General features: G+C 47.1%; 1 protein-coding gene across 10 annotated transcripts in view; it reads right to left on the reverse strand.

The window, feature by feature from the left end:
- Window positions 1–16745, reverse strand: part of manba (mannosidase, beta A, lysosomal) — a 122912-nt gene that overhangs the window by 71565 nt on the left and 34602 nt on the right. For all 10 annotated transcript variants that reach the window (XR_011591373.1, XR_011591371.1, XR_011591375.1 and 7 more), the window contains exons 9-11: window positions 11531–11648; window positions 4846–4932; window positions 3129–3296 (exon numbers count right to left, since the gene is read on the reverse strand). Coding sequence is in view for 4 of the 10 variants with exons in the window: in XM_070873146.1 (XP_070729247.1) it covers window positions 3129–3296; window positions 4846–4932; window positions 11531–11648 (373 nt within the window). In the remaining 6 variants the exon portion in view is untranslated. The remainder of the gene's footprint in view (window positions 1–3128; window positions 3297–4845; window positions 4933–11530; window positions 11649–16745) is intronic.

The raw sequence follows: 16745 nt of genomic DNA on the forward strand, positions 1-16745 counted from the left end.
ACCCATTTATCCCGACTCTCTGCTTTCTGTTAGCCAGCCAATTCTCTATCCATGTTAATACATTTCCTCTGACTCCGCGTACCTTTATCTTCTGCAGTAACCTTTTGTGTGGCACCTTATCGAATGCCTTTTGGAAATCTAAATACACCGCATCCATCGGTACACCTCTATCCACCATGCTCGTTATATCCTCAAAGAATTCCAGTAAATTAGTTAAACATGATTTCCCCTTCATGAATCCATGCTGTGTCTGCTTGATTGTACTATTCCTATCTAGATGTCCCGCTATTTCTTCCTTAATGATAGCTTCAAGCATTTTCCCCACTACAGATGTTAAACTAACCGGCCTATTGTTACCTGCCTTTTGTCTGCCCCCTTTTTTAAACAGAGGCGTTACATTAGCTGCTTTCCAATCCGCTGGTACCTCCCCAGAGTCCAGAGAATTTTGGTAGATTATAACGAATGCATCTGCTATAACTTCCGCCATCTCTTTCAATACCCTGGGATGCATTTCATCAGGACCAGGGGACTTGTCTACCTTGAGTCCCATTAGCCTGTCCAGCACTACCCCACTAGTGATAGTGATTGTCTCAAGGTCCTCCCTTCCCACATTCCCACATTCCTGTGACCAGCAATTTCTGGCATGGTTTCTGTGTCTTCCACTGTGAAGACCGAAGCAAAATAATTGTTTAAGGTCTCAGCCATTTCCACATTTCCCATTATTAAATCCCCCTTTTCATCTTCTAAGGGACCAACATTTACTTGAGTCGCTCTTTTCCGTTTTATATATCTGTAAAAGCTTTTACTATCCGTTTTTATGTTTTGCGCAAGTTTACCTTCGTAATCTATCTTTCCTTTCTTTATTGCTTTCTTAGAGAACAGAGCCTCACCTCAAAGCATGCGTGTCAGACTGTTAGCTCAGTAACATCCTCCGGCCCTACAACCCTCCAAGATCTCTGCGCTCCCCCATTTCTGGCCTCTGTCAGCTGTGGCTCAGTGGGTAACACTCTCGCCTCTGAGTCAGAAGGTTGTGGGTTCAAGTTCCACTCCAGGGACTGCAGCACATAAATTTAGACTGACACTCCCAGTGCAGTACTGAGGGAGCGCTGCACTGTCGGAGGGGCAGTACTGAGGGAGCGCTGTACTGTCGGAGGGGCAGTACTGAGGGAGCGCTGCACTGTCGGAGGGGGAGTGCTGCTCTGTCAGAGGTGCCTTCTTCCATAAGAGACGTTAAACCGAGGTCTCGTCTGCTCTCTCAGGTGGGCGTAAAAAAGCTACCATGGCACTATTTCGAAGAAGAGCAGTGGAGTTCTCCCCGATGTCCTGGGATCAATATTTATCCCTCTATCAACACAACACTAACAGATTATCTGGGTCATTATCCCATTGCTGTTTGTGGGAGTTTGCTGTGTGTAAATTGGCTGCCGCACTTCCCAGTGACCACACTCCAAAAGTACTTCATTGGCTGTAAAGCGCTTTGGGACGTCTGGTGGTCGTGAAAGGCGCTATAGAAATGCAAGTCTTTCTTTTTGTTCTTTCTTGCGCATGCTCTAAGCTCTGGAATTCCCTCCCTAAACCTCTCCGACTCTCTCTTGGCCTTTAAGGCACTCTCCTTAAATCCTACTTCTTTGACCAAGCTTAAGTAAAGAAGGCAGACAAGTCAGTTTAAACACTATAGAATAGAACTGTGCCAACCTGCTCACCCACATTCCTGACATGTGCTCCGGAGACAATGCAGATTCTCAACACTGACCCTCATTCCGAAAAACATTCTGAGCATATTATCCAGACGTGCTTCCTTAAATTGTAAAATATATACGTAGTCATCAACAAACCACTTCTACCTCTTATAGTTTCGTATCTTTAGAAATGTGTTTTATAGATTATATAAAACCAACACCTTGGCTGCCCGTGCTGGCAAACATCGCACCACCACACCTACACCGCGAATGCACTGTCTCCAGAGAATACAACCCTGACACCAGCAAAGACCTGCCGATCCAGGCCGACTGGAACAATCTACCACCAACCCGTCTCCAATCCAGGCGGCCATTCTGGACCGTGGCCAAAGCCCTTCAGCGATCTGCCCTCAGCCTCGATGACCAGCGGCGAAATACTTGGAAGAATTGCGACACACAGAATGGATTCCTTATCGAGGACCCCACAGCACAACCTGAAGGATCAAACCTTCCTCGCAAACAGTGGACAACCATCGACCGCCTCCACTGGTCCCGGTCGATGCTGCACCTTCTCCATCGGTGGAAGATTAAAGCCTCCCCGTCCTGTGACTGTGGAGCTCCTAATCAGACCCTGGAGCACATCATCGAGCACTGACCTCAGAGGGAACTCACAGGCAGCCTACAGGATATCCACGCTGTTACACCGGGAGCTTTGGCTCTGGATATCCGACTGAGATATTAATGTTTGATTTGCTTTGCTATTACCATACGAAAGAAGATAGATAGATTATATAACAGGTTATATCTAGCATAGATGCATTTAAGGGGCAGCTGGATAAACACACGGGGGAGAAAGGAATAGAAGGATATGGTGATGGGGGGAGATGGAGAGGGGTGGGAGGGGGCTGGTGTGGAGCATAAACCCCGGCACGGAGCGGTGGGGCATAAACCCCGACACGGAGCGGTGGGGCATAAACCCCGACACGGAGCGGTGGGGCATAAACCCCGGCACGGAGCGGTGGGGCATAAACCCCGGCACGGAGCGGTGGGGCATAAACCCCGGCACGGAGCGGTGGGGCATAAACCACGGCACGGAGCGGTGGGGCATAAACCCCGGCACGGAGCGGTGGAGCATAAACCCCGGCACGGAGCGGTGGGGCATAAACCCCGGCACGGAGCGGTGGGGCATAAACCCCGGCACGGAGCGGTGGGGCATAAACCCCGGCACGGAGCGGTGGGGCATAAACCCCGGCACGGAGCGGTGGGGCATAAACCACGGCACGGAGCGGTGGGGCCCAGCGGCCTGTGTCTGTGCTTTACACTCTGTGCAATAATGCTTCCACAGATTTAATTGCTTTTTAAAAATAATTGTCAAAGTTTCCAGACAGTACTAAGTGTGTTAGAAATTAGTATCTATTTAAATTGATTTAGCCTAAACTTGGTGCTTACCTGAAGTACTATTTCTCTAATAGTATTGATATAGAGTTGAACATAGTCATCCAAGTACAGCGTCATGTTGGATGATGGAATATGGAACCAGTCTGATGCAAGTGCAGCTTCATTCTCATTATTCCCACTCCAGATAATGATGGATGGGTGGGATTTTAGTCGCCGGATCTGAAGACAGAAAGAAGCACAACTTACTTAAATCACTGTAGCTAAAGACCCATGGAGAGACTTATTTAAGTCTTACATGCAACGTAAAGGCCGAATCACAGTGCTGCACATGCAGCAGATACACAGATGTGGAGGTGTGTAGAGAAGAGTAACATCACTCCACAATCTGGGTGCTTTCGGGTGGTTAGGGTTAGGGCTGGAAGGCAGGGTCGGGTCACTGCAGAGGGGCAAGGAGATTATCAGTTCTCATGTTACAGAGGAACGTCGCAATGCACGAGCGGAACAGTCAGATGGCATCATGGGTGCGATAATTGACAAAACCAGTATTGGAGATATTGCACTATGTTCATGAAGAATTTAAGACTGGTCACCACATTACAGGAAAGATGTGACTGCATTAGAGAGAGAGTGCAGAGGAGATTTACGAGGATGTTGCTGGGACTGGAGAATTTTAGCTGTGAGGAAAGATTGGAGAGGCTGGGGTTGTTTTTTTTGGAACAGAGGAAGCTGAGGGGAGACCTGATTGAGGTGTATAAAATTATGAGGGACCGAGATAGAGTGGATAGGAAGGACCTAGTTCCCTTAGCAGAGGGGGCATAGATTTAAAGTAATTGGGGGGAGGTTTAGAGGGGATTTGAGGGGAAATTTCTTCACCAGAGGGTGGTGGGGGTCTGGAACTCACTGCCTGAAAGGGTGGTAGAGGCAGAAACCCTCACCACATTTTAAAAGTATTTGGATGTGCACCTGAAGTGCTGTAACCTACAGGGCTACGGACCAAGAGCTAAGTGGGATTAGGCTGGGTAGCTCTTTGTCGGCCGGCACGGACACGATGGGCCGAATGGCCTCCTTCCGTGCTGTAAATGCCTGAGATTCTCTGATAATTCATTAGCCTGCCAGACAGGCTCACATTTTGGGGAAAACACGTTCCTCGATGGCAGTCCATACACCATCGTGTATCGGATTTTAATTGAAGCTCTGTAACTATAAAGGAGTCAATAATACATTCGGGCTGGGTATCAAGATCTTATGACTTGGAAGAATTTATTGTATTATCAAAATTAGAGTTAAAAAGGAGCTAAAGATATTAAAATAATTTAAGGGTCCCGGCCATGTTCGCACATTACTGATCTCGAATGGTTTTGTTTTCTGCGCCCCTTCGTTAAGAAGAGAAGTAGGAGCAGGAGTCGGCCACACGGCCCCTCGAGCCTGCTCCGCCCCATGGCCCCTCGGGCCTGCTCCGCCCCATGGCCCCTCGAGCCTGCTCCGCCCCATGGCCCCTCGAGCCTGCTCCGCCCCATGGCCCCTCGAGCCTGCTCCGCCATTCAATACGATCATGGCTGATCTTCGACCTCAACCCGGCTTTCCCGTCCGATCCCTGGATACCCCTGGGGATTACCTCCTTCGTCCTGCCCATCGTTGCATCTGTTGCGCAGGAAAGCTGCTTTCTCTTTGCTCTCTGAGCCTTACACATTAAAATATCACATGCTTTTAAAAACAGAGTAAATTAGAACAGTAATGGATATTTTAATCTAAATTTGAATCCACTTACCTGATGAGTGATTTCTGCCTTTACTGAATTAACAAAGTTTAGGTCGGTCGGGTACAGTGCACAGGCAAACATGAAATCTTGCCAAATCTGAATAACGAGGACACACAAGAAAGTACTTCATTAGCAAATAGCAAACTACTGGAAAGGGCTCATCTTTATTATCTTTTGTGGTCAAGCACAGCTCTGGTAATGCATTGCAGTAATGTAATTCTGAATCAACAGTTTCTCAGCCAATTTGCTTTTTGTTTCTTCATTGACGGGATGTGGGCGTCGCTGGCAAGGCCGGCATTTATTGCCCATCCCTAATTGCCGCTTGAGAAGGTGGTGGTGAGCCGCCTTCTTGAACCGCTGCAGTCCGTGTGGTGAAGGTGCTCCCACAGTGCTGTTAGGGAGGGAGTTCCAGGATTGTGACCCAGCGACGATGAAGGAACGGCCGATATATTTCCAAGTCAGGATGGTGTGTGACTGGGAGGGGAACGTGGAGGTGGTGGTGTTCCCATGCACCTGCTGCCCTTGACCTTCTCGGTGGTAGAGGTCGTGGGTTTGGGAGGACAGCATTGGGAGCATTATGTAACGGTTAAGTAATGGGCAAGTACAAAACACCGATTAACAGTTCACTAGTGAGGAACATCGATATTTATTTTGGGCTCAAAACATTCCAAATAAAAGAGAGTTTGTGGAGTAGAAGGACAGGAGATTAATGTGCGGATCGTAAGCTTCCATTAAAGAATGAGGAATTGCACCATCAATGGTAATTAATCAATCTTCATACACGGTGGAAAATTGCCCCAAAGTTCAAAAATAGAAATGGACGATTGGTTATCTGATTTATGAATACAGAGAAACATAGAAAATAGGTGCAGGAGCAGGCCATTCCGCCCTTCGAGCATGCAACGCCATTCAATGTGATCATGGCTGATCATTCAACTTCAGTACCCCATTCCTGCTTTCTCTCCATACCCCTTGATTCCTTTAGCCGTAAGGGCCACATCGAACTCCCTTTTGAATATATCTAACGAACTGCCCTCATCAACTTTCTGCAGTAGAGAATTCCACAGGTTCACAATTCTCTGAGTGAAGAAGTTTCTTCTCATCTCGGTCCTAAATGGCTTACCCCTTATCCTTAGACTCTTGGGAATAGAAAGACTTGACTTTAGTGAAGAGAGTGGAGAGCACCAGTTCCCACTGTCACAGGACAGGAGAGTGGAGAGCACCAGTTCCCACTGTCACAGGACAGAGAGTGGAGAGCACCAGTTCCCAGTGTCACAGGACAGAGAGTGGAGAGCACCAGTTCCCACTGTCACAGGAGAGAGAGTGGAGAGCACTAGTTCCCACTATCACAGGACAGAGAGTGGAGAGCACCAGTTCCAACTGTCACACGATGGGAGAGTGGAGAGCACCAGTTCCCACTGTCACAGGACGGGAGAGTGGAGAGCACCAGTTCCCACTGTCACAGGACAGAGAGTGGAGAGCACCAGTTCCCACTGTCACAGGACAGAGAGTGGAGAGCACCAGTTCCCACTGTCACAGGACAGGAGAGTGGAGAGCACCAGTTCCCACTGTCACAGGACAGAGAGTGGAGAGCACCAGTTCCCACTGTCACAGGACAGAGAGTGGAGAGCACCAGTTCCCACTGTCACAGGAGAGAGAGTGGAGAGCACTAGTTCCCACTGTCACAGGACGGGAGAGTGGAGAGCACCAGTTCAAACTGTCACAGGACGGGAGAGTGGAGAGCACCAGTTCCCACTGTCACAGGACGGGAGAGTGGAGAGCACCAGTTCCCACTGTCACAGGAGAGAGAGTGGAGAGCACCAGTTCCCACTGTCACAGGATGGGAGAGTGGAGAGCACCAGTTCCCACTGTCACAGGACAGAGAGTGGAGAGCACCAGTTCCCAATGTCACAGGACAGAGAGTGGAGAGCACCAGTTCCCACTGTCACAGGACGGGAGAGTGGAGAGCACCAGTTCCCACTGTCACAGGACAGAGAGTGGAGAGCGCCAGTTCAAACTGTCACAGGACGGGAGAGTGGAGAGCACCAGTTCCCACTGTCACAGGACGGGAGAGTAGAGAGCACCAGTTCCCTCTGTCACAGGACAGAGAGTGGAGAGCACCAGTTCCCACTGTCACAGGACAGAGAGTGGAGAGCACCAGTTCCCACTGTCACAGGGCAGAGAGTGGAGAGCACCAGTTCCCATTGTCACAGGACAGAGAGTGGAGAGCACCAGTTCCACTGTCACAGGACGGGAGAGTGGAGAGCACCAGTTCCCACTGTCACAGGACAGAGAGTGGAGAGCACCAGTTCCCACTGTCACAGGACAGAGAGTGGAGAGCACCAGTTCCCACTGTCACAGGACAGAGAGTGGAGAGCACCAGTTCCCACTGTCACAGGAGAGAGAGTGGAGAGCACCAGTTCCCACTGTCACAGGACAGAGAGTGGAGAGCACCAGTTCCCACTGTCACAGGACAGAGAGTGGAGAGCACCAGTTCCCACTGTCACAGGACCATCCAGTCGTGCCCCGGTAACTGCCCCCAAAGGAAGTGGAGTGTGGGAAATTGCACTCTGCTTCCATTGAGGGGGGGTCAGGCCAATTCTGGGGCGGGAGCAGGACTTCCACGCTGGGGGCTAAAATTCCCTGCCCCAGAAGGTTACCGCCTCCAAGATGGGAGCCTGTGCGGGGAGGCAGAGGGAAGATGAGGGGAGACGGGGGCGGGGGATGGAGGGGAGAGTGGTGGAGGTGAGGGGCGGAGAAACCCAGGGCGGGGGACAGGAGGGCCAAATTGCAGCGGAGGTCTGTGGGGGTGAAGTGTGTTGGAGGGGCGGGCCTGGGGGCTCTGTGCCTCGGTGCGAGGAGTGTTCAGAGTGGGGTGGACGGGTTGACTGCGCAGATGGCGGTTGGTGGATGTGGTGTGGTTGGTGTCGCGGGGGCGTGGCTCCGGGGTGGCCGGGGCTGGGAGCTCGACATCCGGGGGTGTTCGTCATTTGAGAAGGATTCTGACGGGACGGGGCGGGTTGGGTGCGGGGGGAGTGTTCCCGGTGTTGGGTGGATCCGGAGTCGGCAGGGGGGGGCACGCTCTTGGGAAGGGGGGTGGGCTGTTTGGGGCTGAGATTGGGAGAGACTTCTTCACTCGGGGAGTTGTTGGCCTGTGGGGTTCCCTGCCGCGGAGAGTTGTTGATGCCAGTTCATTGGATGTGTTCGGGAGGGAGTTGGATGTGGTCCCTGCGGCTGGGGGGGTCGTGGGGTGTGGAGGGGGCGTGGGGGGGGAGGTGCTGGGGTGGGTGATCAGCCATGATCTTGTTGAATGGCGGTGCAGGCTCGAAGGGCCGAATGGCCTACTCCTGCACCTATTTTCTATGTTTCTATGTTTACATCGTATCTGATGTCCCTCAGAAATTTCTCAAAGGACCGAACGTCAATTACAGTTGTGTGTACAGCAAGATCCCACCAGCACCAAAAGATGAGCGAGTGGTTCATTTATTTTTGATGATGTTGGTACAGGGAGAAATAGTGGCAGGAATACTGGGAGAACTTCCTCTGCTCTTCCTCAAATAATGAATTATAGAAAATAACAGCCCGTCGTGCCTCTGCTCACCCCCTCTTTGAAATGGCAGAGCATATTTTAATACCTTCCCGAACCCCCTGGAGAATCAGACTGGATCTCATTTGAAGAGGAGCATGTCTGAGATGCAGTGCTCCCTCGGTATTGCATCGGCGTATCAGCCTCGATTCTGTGCTTAAGTCTTAAAAGTGAAGTCGGGCGGAGAATTCCCAAGACTCACCACCCTCTGAGTGAAGAAATTCCTCCTCATCTCAGTCCTAAATGGCCGCCCCCTTATCCTGAGACTGTGACCCCTGGTTCTAGACTCCCCAGCCCGGGGGAAAACATCCTCCCTGCATCTACCCTGTCGAGCCCTGTAAGAAATTAATACGTTTCAATAAGACAGTGCTTGATAAACCTGTGTGAGTTCTTTGAGGCGATGAGTTATGGCGAATGGGGAAAACGGAGTGCATACGATGTACATGGACTTTCAGAAAGCCTCTGACAAGCTAGCAGACGGGTCACTACAGTAGAAGATTTAAGGGTGTGATATTAGCGGAAGGTAAAAGGGTCGTTAATTGGATTAAGAACTGGTTGCAAGGCTGTAAACTGGAAGTTGGAATTAAGGGCAGTTTCTCAATGTTTGCAAGTGGGCAATGATGTCCCATAGGGGCCTTCTCTGGGACCGCTTCTGTCCCCTGTGCACAGCAATGGTTTGGATACAAGGCTGGAGTTTGCAAATGGTATTAAAATAAGAGGCAGAGTGTATCACTCGGAGGACCATAGGAAGCTCTAGAGGGATATTGATAAGATGGTGGAAAGGGTAAACGGTGGCCGAGGGAATTCAGTGTCAGTGAGGGCGAGATGGTACATTTTGGTAAAATAAAAATAATAACACTTTGAGTGGGGGAAGGCTTTGGATATTAAGGGAATCTATGATTCTAGGGATATGAGGATAGTGCAGGATGTACAGCTGAGGTAGAAGATCAGCTTGAATGGCAGAGCAGACTCGAGGGGCCGAATGGCCTACAACTTCTCCTAATTCTTGTGTTCATGCGCGAGGTTCAAGTTAACGAGGTGTGAAAATCCCCTCCTCCAGTAAATAGAAAAGCTAATGGAATACTGAGTTTTATGGCAAGTAGTACAGAATATAAAAGTCGAGATGTAACAGTGATGTCTATACACCCTTGGTGAGGCTGCGATCAGGGTACTGTTGGAGCAAATACAAGTGCGAAGGAAGGCTTGCAAAATTGGGGCTGTTTTTCTTAGATCATGCGTTAGAGTGGTTACCGGAGAGATTTACTAGCACGGTTCCCGGGATGGAGGACTTCAGTGACGGGGATAGTCTGGAGAAGCTGGGGTTGTTCTCCTTGGAGCAGAGAAGGTTGAGAGGAGATTTGATCGAGGTGTTCAAAATCATGAAAGATTTAGATAGAGTAAGTAAGCAGAAACTGTTCCCATTGGTGGAAGGGTCGGGAACCAGAGGACACAGATTTAAGGCGATTGGCAGAAGAACCAAAGGCGACATGAGGGAAAACGTTTTTACGCAGCGAGTGGTTAGGATCTGGAATGCGCTGCCTGAGAGGGTGGTGGAGGCAGACTCAATGGTGGCTTTCAAAAGGGAATTGGATAAGTCCCTGAAGGAAAAACAATTGCAGGGAGATGGGGAAAGAGCGGGGGAGGGGGAGTGACTGGATTGATCTGCGATAGAGCCAGCGCAGACTCGATGGGCCGAATGGCCTCGTCCTATGATGTTCTCTAAACAATACTGCAGAATATACTGTTCCATGAACAATGGAGATTACAGGGCAGTTTGACAGAGGTGTTTAAAGTTATGAAGGGATAGAAACAGACTGCTTCCAGTGGCTGCAGGGTCTCGAACCGGGGGACATTTCAGTTAATAGGTAAGTATTCAGGATACAGATAAGGAGAAACTTATTTTCTTTAAAAAACTATCAAAGTTTGTGACTGAAGCAGAGAGGTCAGCTTTTATGATTAAAGTGGTTGAAGGCAAGGGGGATTAAGGGATACGGGAATAAGGCAGACCCATGGAGTTACTACTGTTACTCGTGTGGAGAACAACTTGTATTTATATAGCGCCTGTAACGCAGTAAAACGTCCCAAGGTGCTTCACTGGAGTGTTATAAGACAAAACAAATAAATTTGTCTCCGAGCCACATAAGGAGAAATTACGGCAGATGACCAAAGCTGGGTCAAAGAGGTCGGTTTTAAGGAGCATCTTAAAGGAGGAAAGAGAGGTAGAGAGGCGGAGAGGTTTAGGGAGGGAGTTCCAGAGCTTGGGGCCCAGGCAGCTGAAGGCACGGCCACCGATGGTGGAGCGATTATAATCAGGGATGCTCAAGAGGGCAGAATTGGAAGAGCGCAGACATCTCGGGGCGAACAAATACCAACACAGACTGGTTGGACCACAGAGGCCATTTCCATATTGTAATTTTTATGTAATTCAGCAACAGTGACAGGAGTGGTCCACATTGTGGTCTTACAACAGATCAAGTTAAAACTCAAGTTCTGACACGGTCATTGTTCTGGGAGAATGAGACCTCTCAGCAAGAAGCTCTCAGACCAGGGTGGGTTGAGAACGGCCCAAATTATTTAAAGATAGTTGGCAAAAATGGCAGAGGGGAGATCACCAATGTTCCCTTTTATTTTTTTTGGCGTTGTGCGACCCCACTCACATTTCCACACATGCACGGTGTTTCCATTCACAAACCGGTGACGGGCCCGCGTGGGACCTCCAGACCGCTGTGTGGCCATGCAACTTAATGGCAACGCAACTTAATGGCAACGTTGGAGATGAGGAAACATTTCTTTATGCAGCGAGTTGTTGTGATCGGGAAAGCGCTGCCTGAAAGGGCGGTGGGAGCAGATTCAATAGTAACTGTCAAACCGGGAGTTGGATAAATAATTGAAAAGGAGGAATGTGCCGGGCTGTGGGGAAAGAGCGGGGGAGTGGGACTGATTGGATCGCTCTGTCACAGAGCCGGCACAGGCTCGATGGGCTCAATGGCCTCCTCCCGTGCTGTGAGACTCGCGTGAGTTGCTTCCGCCCGGAAGGATTTTCTGAGGATCTTGGTCCTTCACACATATAGACCAAACCCAGCAGCTTCCTGCTTTTTATTTTCTTACCATAATCCCCAATTTATCGCACAGATTATAAAATTCATCTTGTTCGTACACTCCTCCGCCCCAGACCCTTAATGCATTCATATTGGCATCAACCGTTGACTGCAACAAGTTTTGCAATCTGTTAATGAAACAAGCAAGCAAGTATTAGAAAGTGGTAATAATGCACCATAAATAGAACCCTCTGCAAATCTAAGAAACAACTCTAGGCCCTAAACTGTACATTAACATCAGCTGTTGTGAATAATTCTGAAACTTTAGATCTCCGCCTGATCTAATGTTCCTACCTGTTCTTTAAAACCTGAACATCAAGCACAATGATGCTCAAACACTAGAGTTTCCAAAAGCTAGACTCAGAGAAATTTACACCACAGAAGGAGGCCATTCGGCCCATCATGTCCGTGCCGGCCGACAAAGAGCTACCCAGCCTAATCCCACTTTCCAGCTCTCGGTCCGTAGCCCTGTAGGTTACGGCACTTCAGGTGCACATCCAGGTACTTTTTAAATGTGGTGAGGGTTTCTGCCTCTACCACCCTTTCAGGCAGTGAGTTCCAGACCCCCACCACCCTCTGGGTGAAAAAGAATCTCCTTAACTCCGCTCTAATCCTTCCACCAATTACTTTAAATCTATGCCCCCTGGTTATTGACCCCTCTAAGGTCCTTCCTATCCACTCTGTCTAGGCCCCTCATAATTCTATAATACACCTCAATTAAATCTCCCCTCAGTTCCAAAAAAAACAACCCCAGCCTATCCAATCTTTCCTCAAGCTAACATCCTCCAGTCCAGGCAACATCCTCGTAACTCTCCTCTGACCCTCTCTAGTGCAGTCACATCTTTCCTGAAATGTGACCAGAACTGCACGCAGTTGGAGGGGAGGTACCTCATCAAACACACGGACAGCACTCCTGCGATTTTCCAATATGCACACAAGACAGGAGAGAGGAGCACATAAAATCTACACTCCGAAAACATCCCGATCGTAACTTCAGTTTTATCAGCTGATCCATGCCGAAATTCAATCATTTTTCTTGCTGAGTTAAACAGAGACTTGCTCATTTTCAGTATTCAGAACTATGGAACTTAACACTTACATTATTTTGCCCGATAATTTAGCACAGATCCAAATGGGTTGATAGACAACAAGAACAACTTGCATTTATATAGCGCCTTTAATGTAGTGTAACGTCCCAAGGCGCTTCACATTAAAATAGCAATCTTATTTTATTTAAAGATGGTATCCAACACTGGTTTAATGTGCAGCGCTAGAATCAATAGACAAATGGTGAGTAGTTTGGGGATTTAACACTGGCAGTAAGCAATGCTTGTTCTTAGCAAGTCCTGCAATAGAGACAACCTTTGAAAGGCCAGTCTGTGCAGAAAGGCTTTGCTACAAAGATCACCACTTTGAAATCTCCGGAGATTGCTGTTTGAGCTGGCTTCTATTTGTGTACAGGAATATGAGGCTAGTAAATCAGTATTTCATAAAGGCAATGACCCCATTGTTATATCTGAAGTTTAGAAAACTTCCAAACATCTGAAACTCAAAGTTAGGAAGTCGATACAAAACAGATTCTGACCACAGTTGCTCTTCCTCCTTTTTTAAACTATCAACGTCAGTATTACCACTGTCTGTATTGCACATCCAAATATCCCACTGATATTTTATTAGGAGGCCTGATTGAGGTGTATAAAATTATGAGGGACCTGGATAGAGTGGATAGGAAGGACCCGTTTCCCTTAGCAGAGGGGTCAATAACCAGGGGGCATAGATTTAAAGTAATTGGGGGGAGGTTTAGAGGGGATTTGAGGGGAAATTTCTTCACCCAGAGGGTGGTGGGGGTCTGGAACTCACTGCCTGAAAGGGTGGTAGAGGCAGAAACCCTCACCACATTTAAAAAGTACTTGGATGTGCACCTGAAGTGCCGTAACCTACAGGGCTACGGACCGAGAGCTGGAAAGTGGGGTTAGGCTGGATAGCTCTTTGTCGGCCGGCACGGACACGATGGGCCGAATGGCCTCCTCTGTGCTGTAAATTTCTATGATTCTATGATTTTCAAATACAGGCCGATCGGATCAATACGACACTCTGTTCCAACAATGAAACTGATCTAATTATACACCCACTTCAGCGCTGGTTTAATCCAGGACAACTTCAAGCAGGTGTGATTTGGACACATTCTTATCCTTCCCAAGCTGGTCAGTATATCAATGCGTTTAACACCGAGAAGCACTCAACTCACTGGTCAGAGCTTTAAGGAGAAAGTCGATATAGGTTGAGAATATGAGCAGAGGGATGAGAGGGTTCTGTTTATTGTGAATGAGTGGCGAAGGCAGAGATTGCAGTACAGCCGCTTACTCAAACTGCGCGTTGGCAAGCAGGTTCAGGGACTGTGAGGATCCTTAAAAAGTGACCATTTAAGAAGACCTAAACTTGCTGGGACATCCCGATAACCCATGTATATCTGGCATGGATTGGTTGGGCCGAATGGCCTGTTTGTGTGTGTGTATCGTCTGGATGTAATCAGCAACCTTAACACACACAGAACTCCAGAGTCTACGATGAAAGGAATATTGATACAATGATACGTCTTTGGTGATAATAAATAGGTTCATGAAGATGATACATCATTGTTGTAGAGAGTAGAAATATATATAGACTTAGGCATTAGGCACCTGCTGGATATTTAAAACTCACATAAGCTTAAATGGACACACACATAAAATGGCTGCCCAGGCATTATGGGAAATCAGGTAGTCAAACTGTGAACTGTTGAACGTTCACTGACCGAGCAATAACCCTGTGAGGCCCACTGTAGGAATGCCTGGGAAGACAGAGATAAGAAGGAAACCATCTCCTGTGAACAAGGCCATGAAACCAATTATTTCAGGAAGAAAGATAAGAGGGAAACCATTTGCTGTAAACAAGGCTATATACCAATTATTTCTCCAAGAAGAAAGAACTAGTGAGAGAACCTATATCAATCAGCCCAAGCTGACAAAAGACGAACACATGGTTCCTGAGACATAAGGGAAATTCTATTGGGTTAAAAGAACCTATATGTAATCTATAATCATTGTGATTGGCTTGTGTCCAGCCGTGATGGGCTGTGTAGCTGTAGTAAACTGTTTTGTAACTGTTGTGAAACATATAAAGGTACATGTAACTCTTTGTTCTGTGAAGAGAAACCTGGATACGGTCCTGAGTTTTTCCTTCCCGCTGAGCGTAATAAAAGCTGCTTCAGCATTGGAACTGACCCTGAGTGTTGAGTGATTCTTCTAAGAAAACACTAACACTAACAATGGCGTAGTCGACGGGATTTCCCGGAGTCGCTGGACGCCCTTGGAAAAAAACCCGGGTGAGTATAAAAAACAATTTTTAAGTATAAAGGGTGCGGAAGGTGGAAGCTGGTTGATCGACATGAGGAGACGGTCTAATATCTCAAACGCCTAGCCTGAGCCTGAATTAAGAGGACTTTTGTCCCACGTGACGGCCAGGAACCAAGTAGGCGTAGGGAACACACTTAGACCGTGGGATCGTGATACCGAGAGACATCTTCCGGACCCAGTAGTGAAATTTGAAATACCCCGGGGTAGAACCAAGCGGTGTACAGCGGCTAACGGAATCCAAACCTGTGAACAGGGTCGGACCAACGGGCTGAGCGGTGGTAGGTAGTCGTTAAGGATACGTAGAGCACTGCGGGAATTGCTTAAACGCGTTTTTAAGAATTGTATAAGTTTGTGTAACAGCAGAACTTGTGACCTGACAGTAGCCAAGAGACAGTTTACTACAAGTCGCGCTAGAAAGAAAGCGGACCTCTGAGAGTAGATTCCTAACGATACCAGTCCTACCCAGGAATGGCCATGAAAACAAGTAAACTCGAGTGGGGACCAGAAGGGTCGCTTACCCGCCACCTGGCGGAAAAACAAAAGAAGCTAATTGAAAAAATGATTAAAGCAGGGTGGAATCCTCAGGAATTAGTTATGTGAGGAATTATTTAGATAAAACTACGAATTCCCTGAAAGGTCATGGATCCAAAAATAGAGCCGGCCAAAACAAGAAGAGAGACTGTTGTAAATGTCTGATCGTTGAGTGAGAAGTGTCTGTGTGATTTTTGACTGCAGAATGAATTTTTTATGTTTTCATGTTCCGAAAGCCTGGTTGGAAGAGGAATGCAAGTGTTGTTTATTTTAGAAACAGAGTGAAAGTCTTTTTTTTAAACCCTTTGTAATGTTGTCCTGTATGTGGGAAGTTTTAAGACATTTAAGTTAGAAACGCAGGTGTGGATTTATTCGGATGATAAGTTACGGAGCTAGGAAAATAAACAAATAAAGAATAGGTTTGTTGAGCAAAATATTTATTTGACATGCTCACTTACTTGCCGAAAGAAAACATGCAATGATTGATTGGGTTGAAAGACATAAATTTAGTCTCGGAATGAGATAAAGAATGCTTTAAAAAAAAAGAGCTTCTAAAAAAAAAAGTTTTAAATAAAGATTGAAATTACAATGTTTGAATTGGGATTTTGAGATATTCAGAGAAGGCACAGGAAATACTGAGGTGGATTTAAAAAAAAAAGAGAAAGATTAAATTAAATCTGATCAGGTCAAACTCCTGGGCAAGTGGCGAGCTATCTGCGAAGGTGTAAAAGGAACTTTTGGAAAATGTTAAAAAAAAAACAGCAAGCTTTAGTAACGACTTTGAAACTGGAGCATTTTGAGATAACGAAAAAGCACTCAAACTCTCAAAGATGGACTTCATTCCAGTTATGGAGAAAAAGAAAAAGATAAAGACGCCACTTTGAAAGTAAACAAATGATTTTAAATTAACAACTTTATGGAGTTACGAACCCTCCGTGTAAAATACAAAACCTAATTTGAAGAAAGGAAAAAAAAAAAAGATGTAACGGACTAAATGGAAAAAGACATAACTTACTAAATACTAGTTGATGTTTGCTGTGAAAAAGATATTGGTTTAATTAGAAGAGAAAAAAAATTGGAATAAGTAAAAAAACACTCTACATGGATTCGAATTTTAAATTATGAAAAAGTTTCAATGCAGTTTGAAAAGATTTCCAAAATGGACAGTGTTTATCAAAAATGTCCCGAACAGTCTAAACAAGCAGGAGGGTTTTGAAGATAACGAGGAGAAAGAGAGAAATAAAAAAAAAACAGAATTGAATTTCAGTAAACAAAATTGCTATTGTATGTGTGGTCTTG

The sequence above is a fragment of the Pristiophorus japonicus genome, chromosome 2 (genome assembly GCF_044704955.1).
Source record: "Pristiophorus japonicus isolate sPriJap1 chromosome 2, sPriJap1.hap1, whole genome shotgun sequence".
NCBI lineage: Eukaryota > Metazoa > Chordata > Chondrichthyes > Pristiophoridae > Pristiophorus > Pristiophorus japonicus.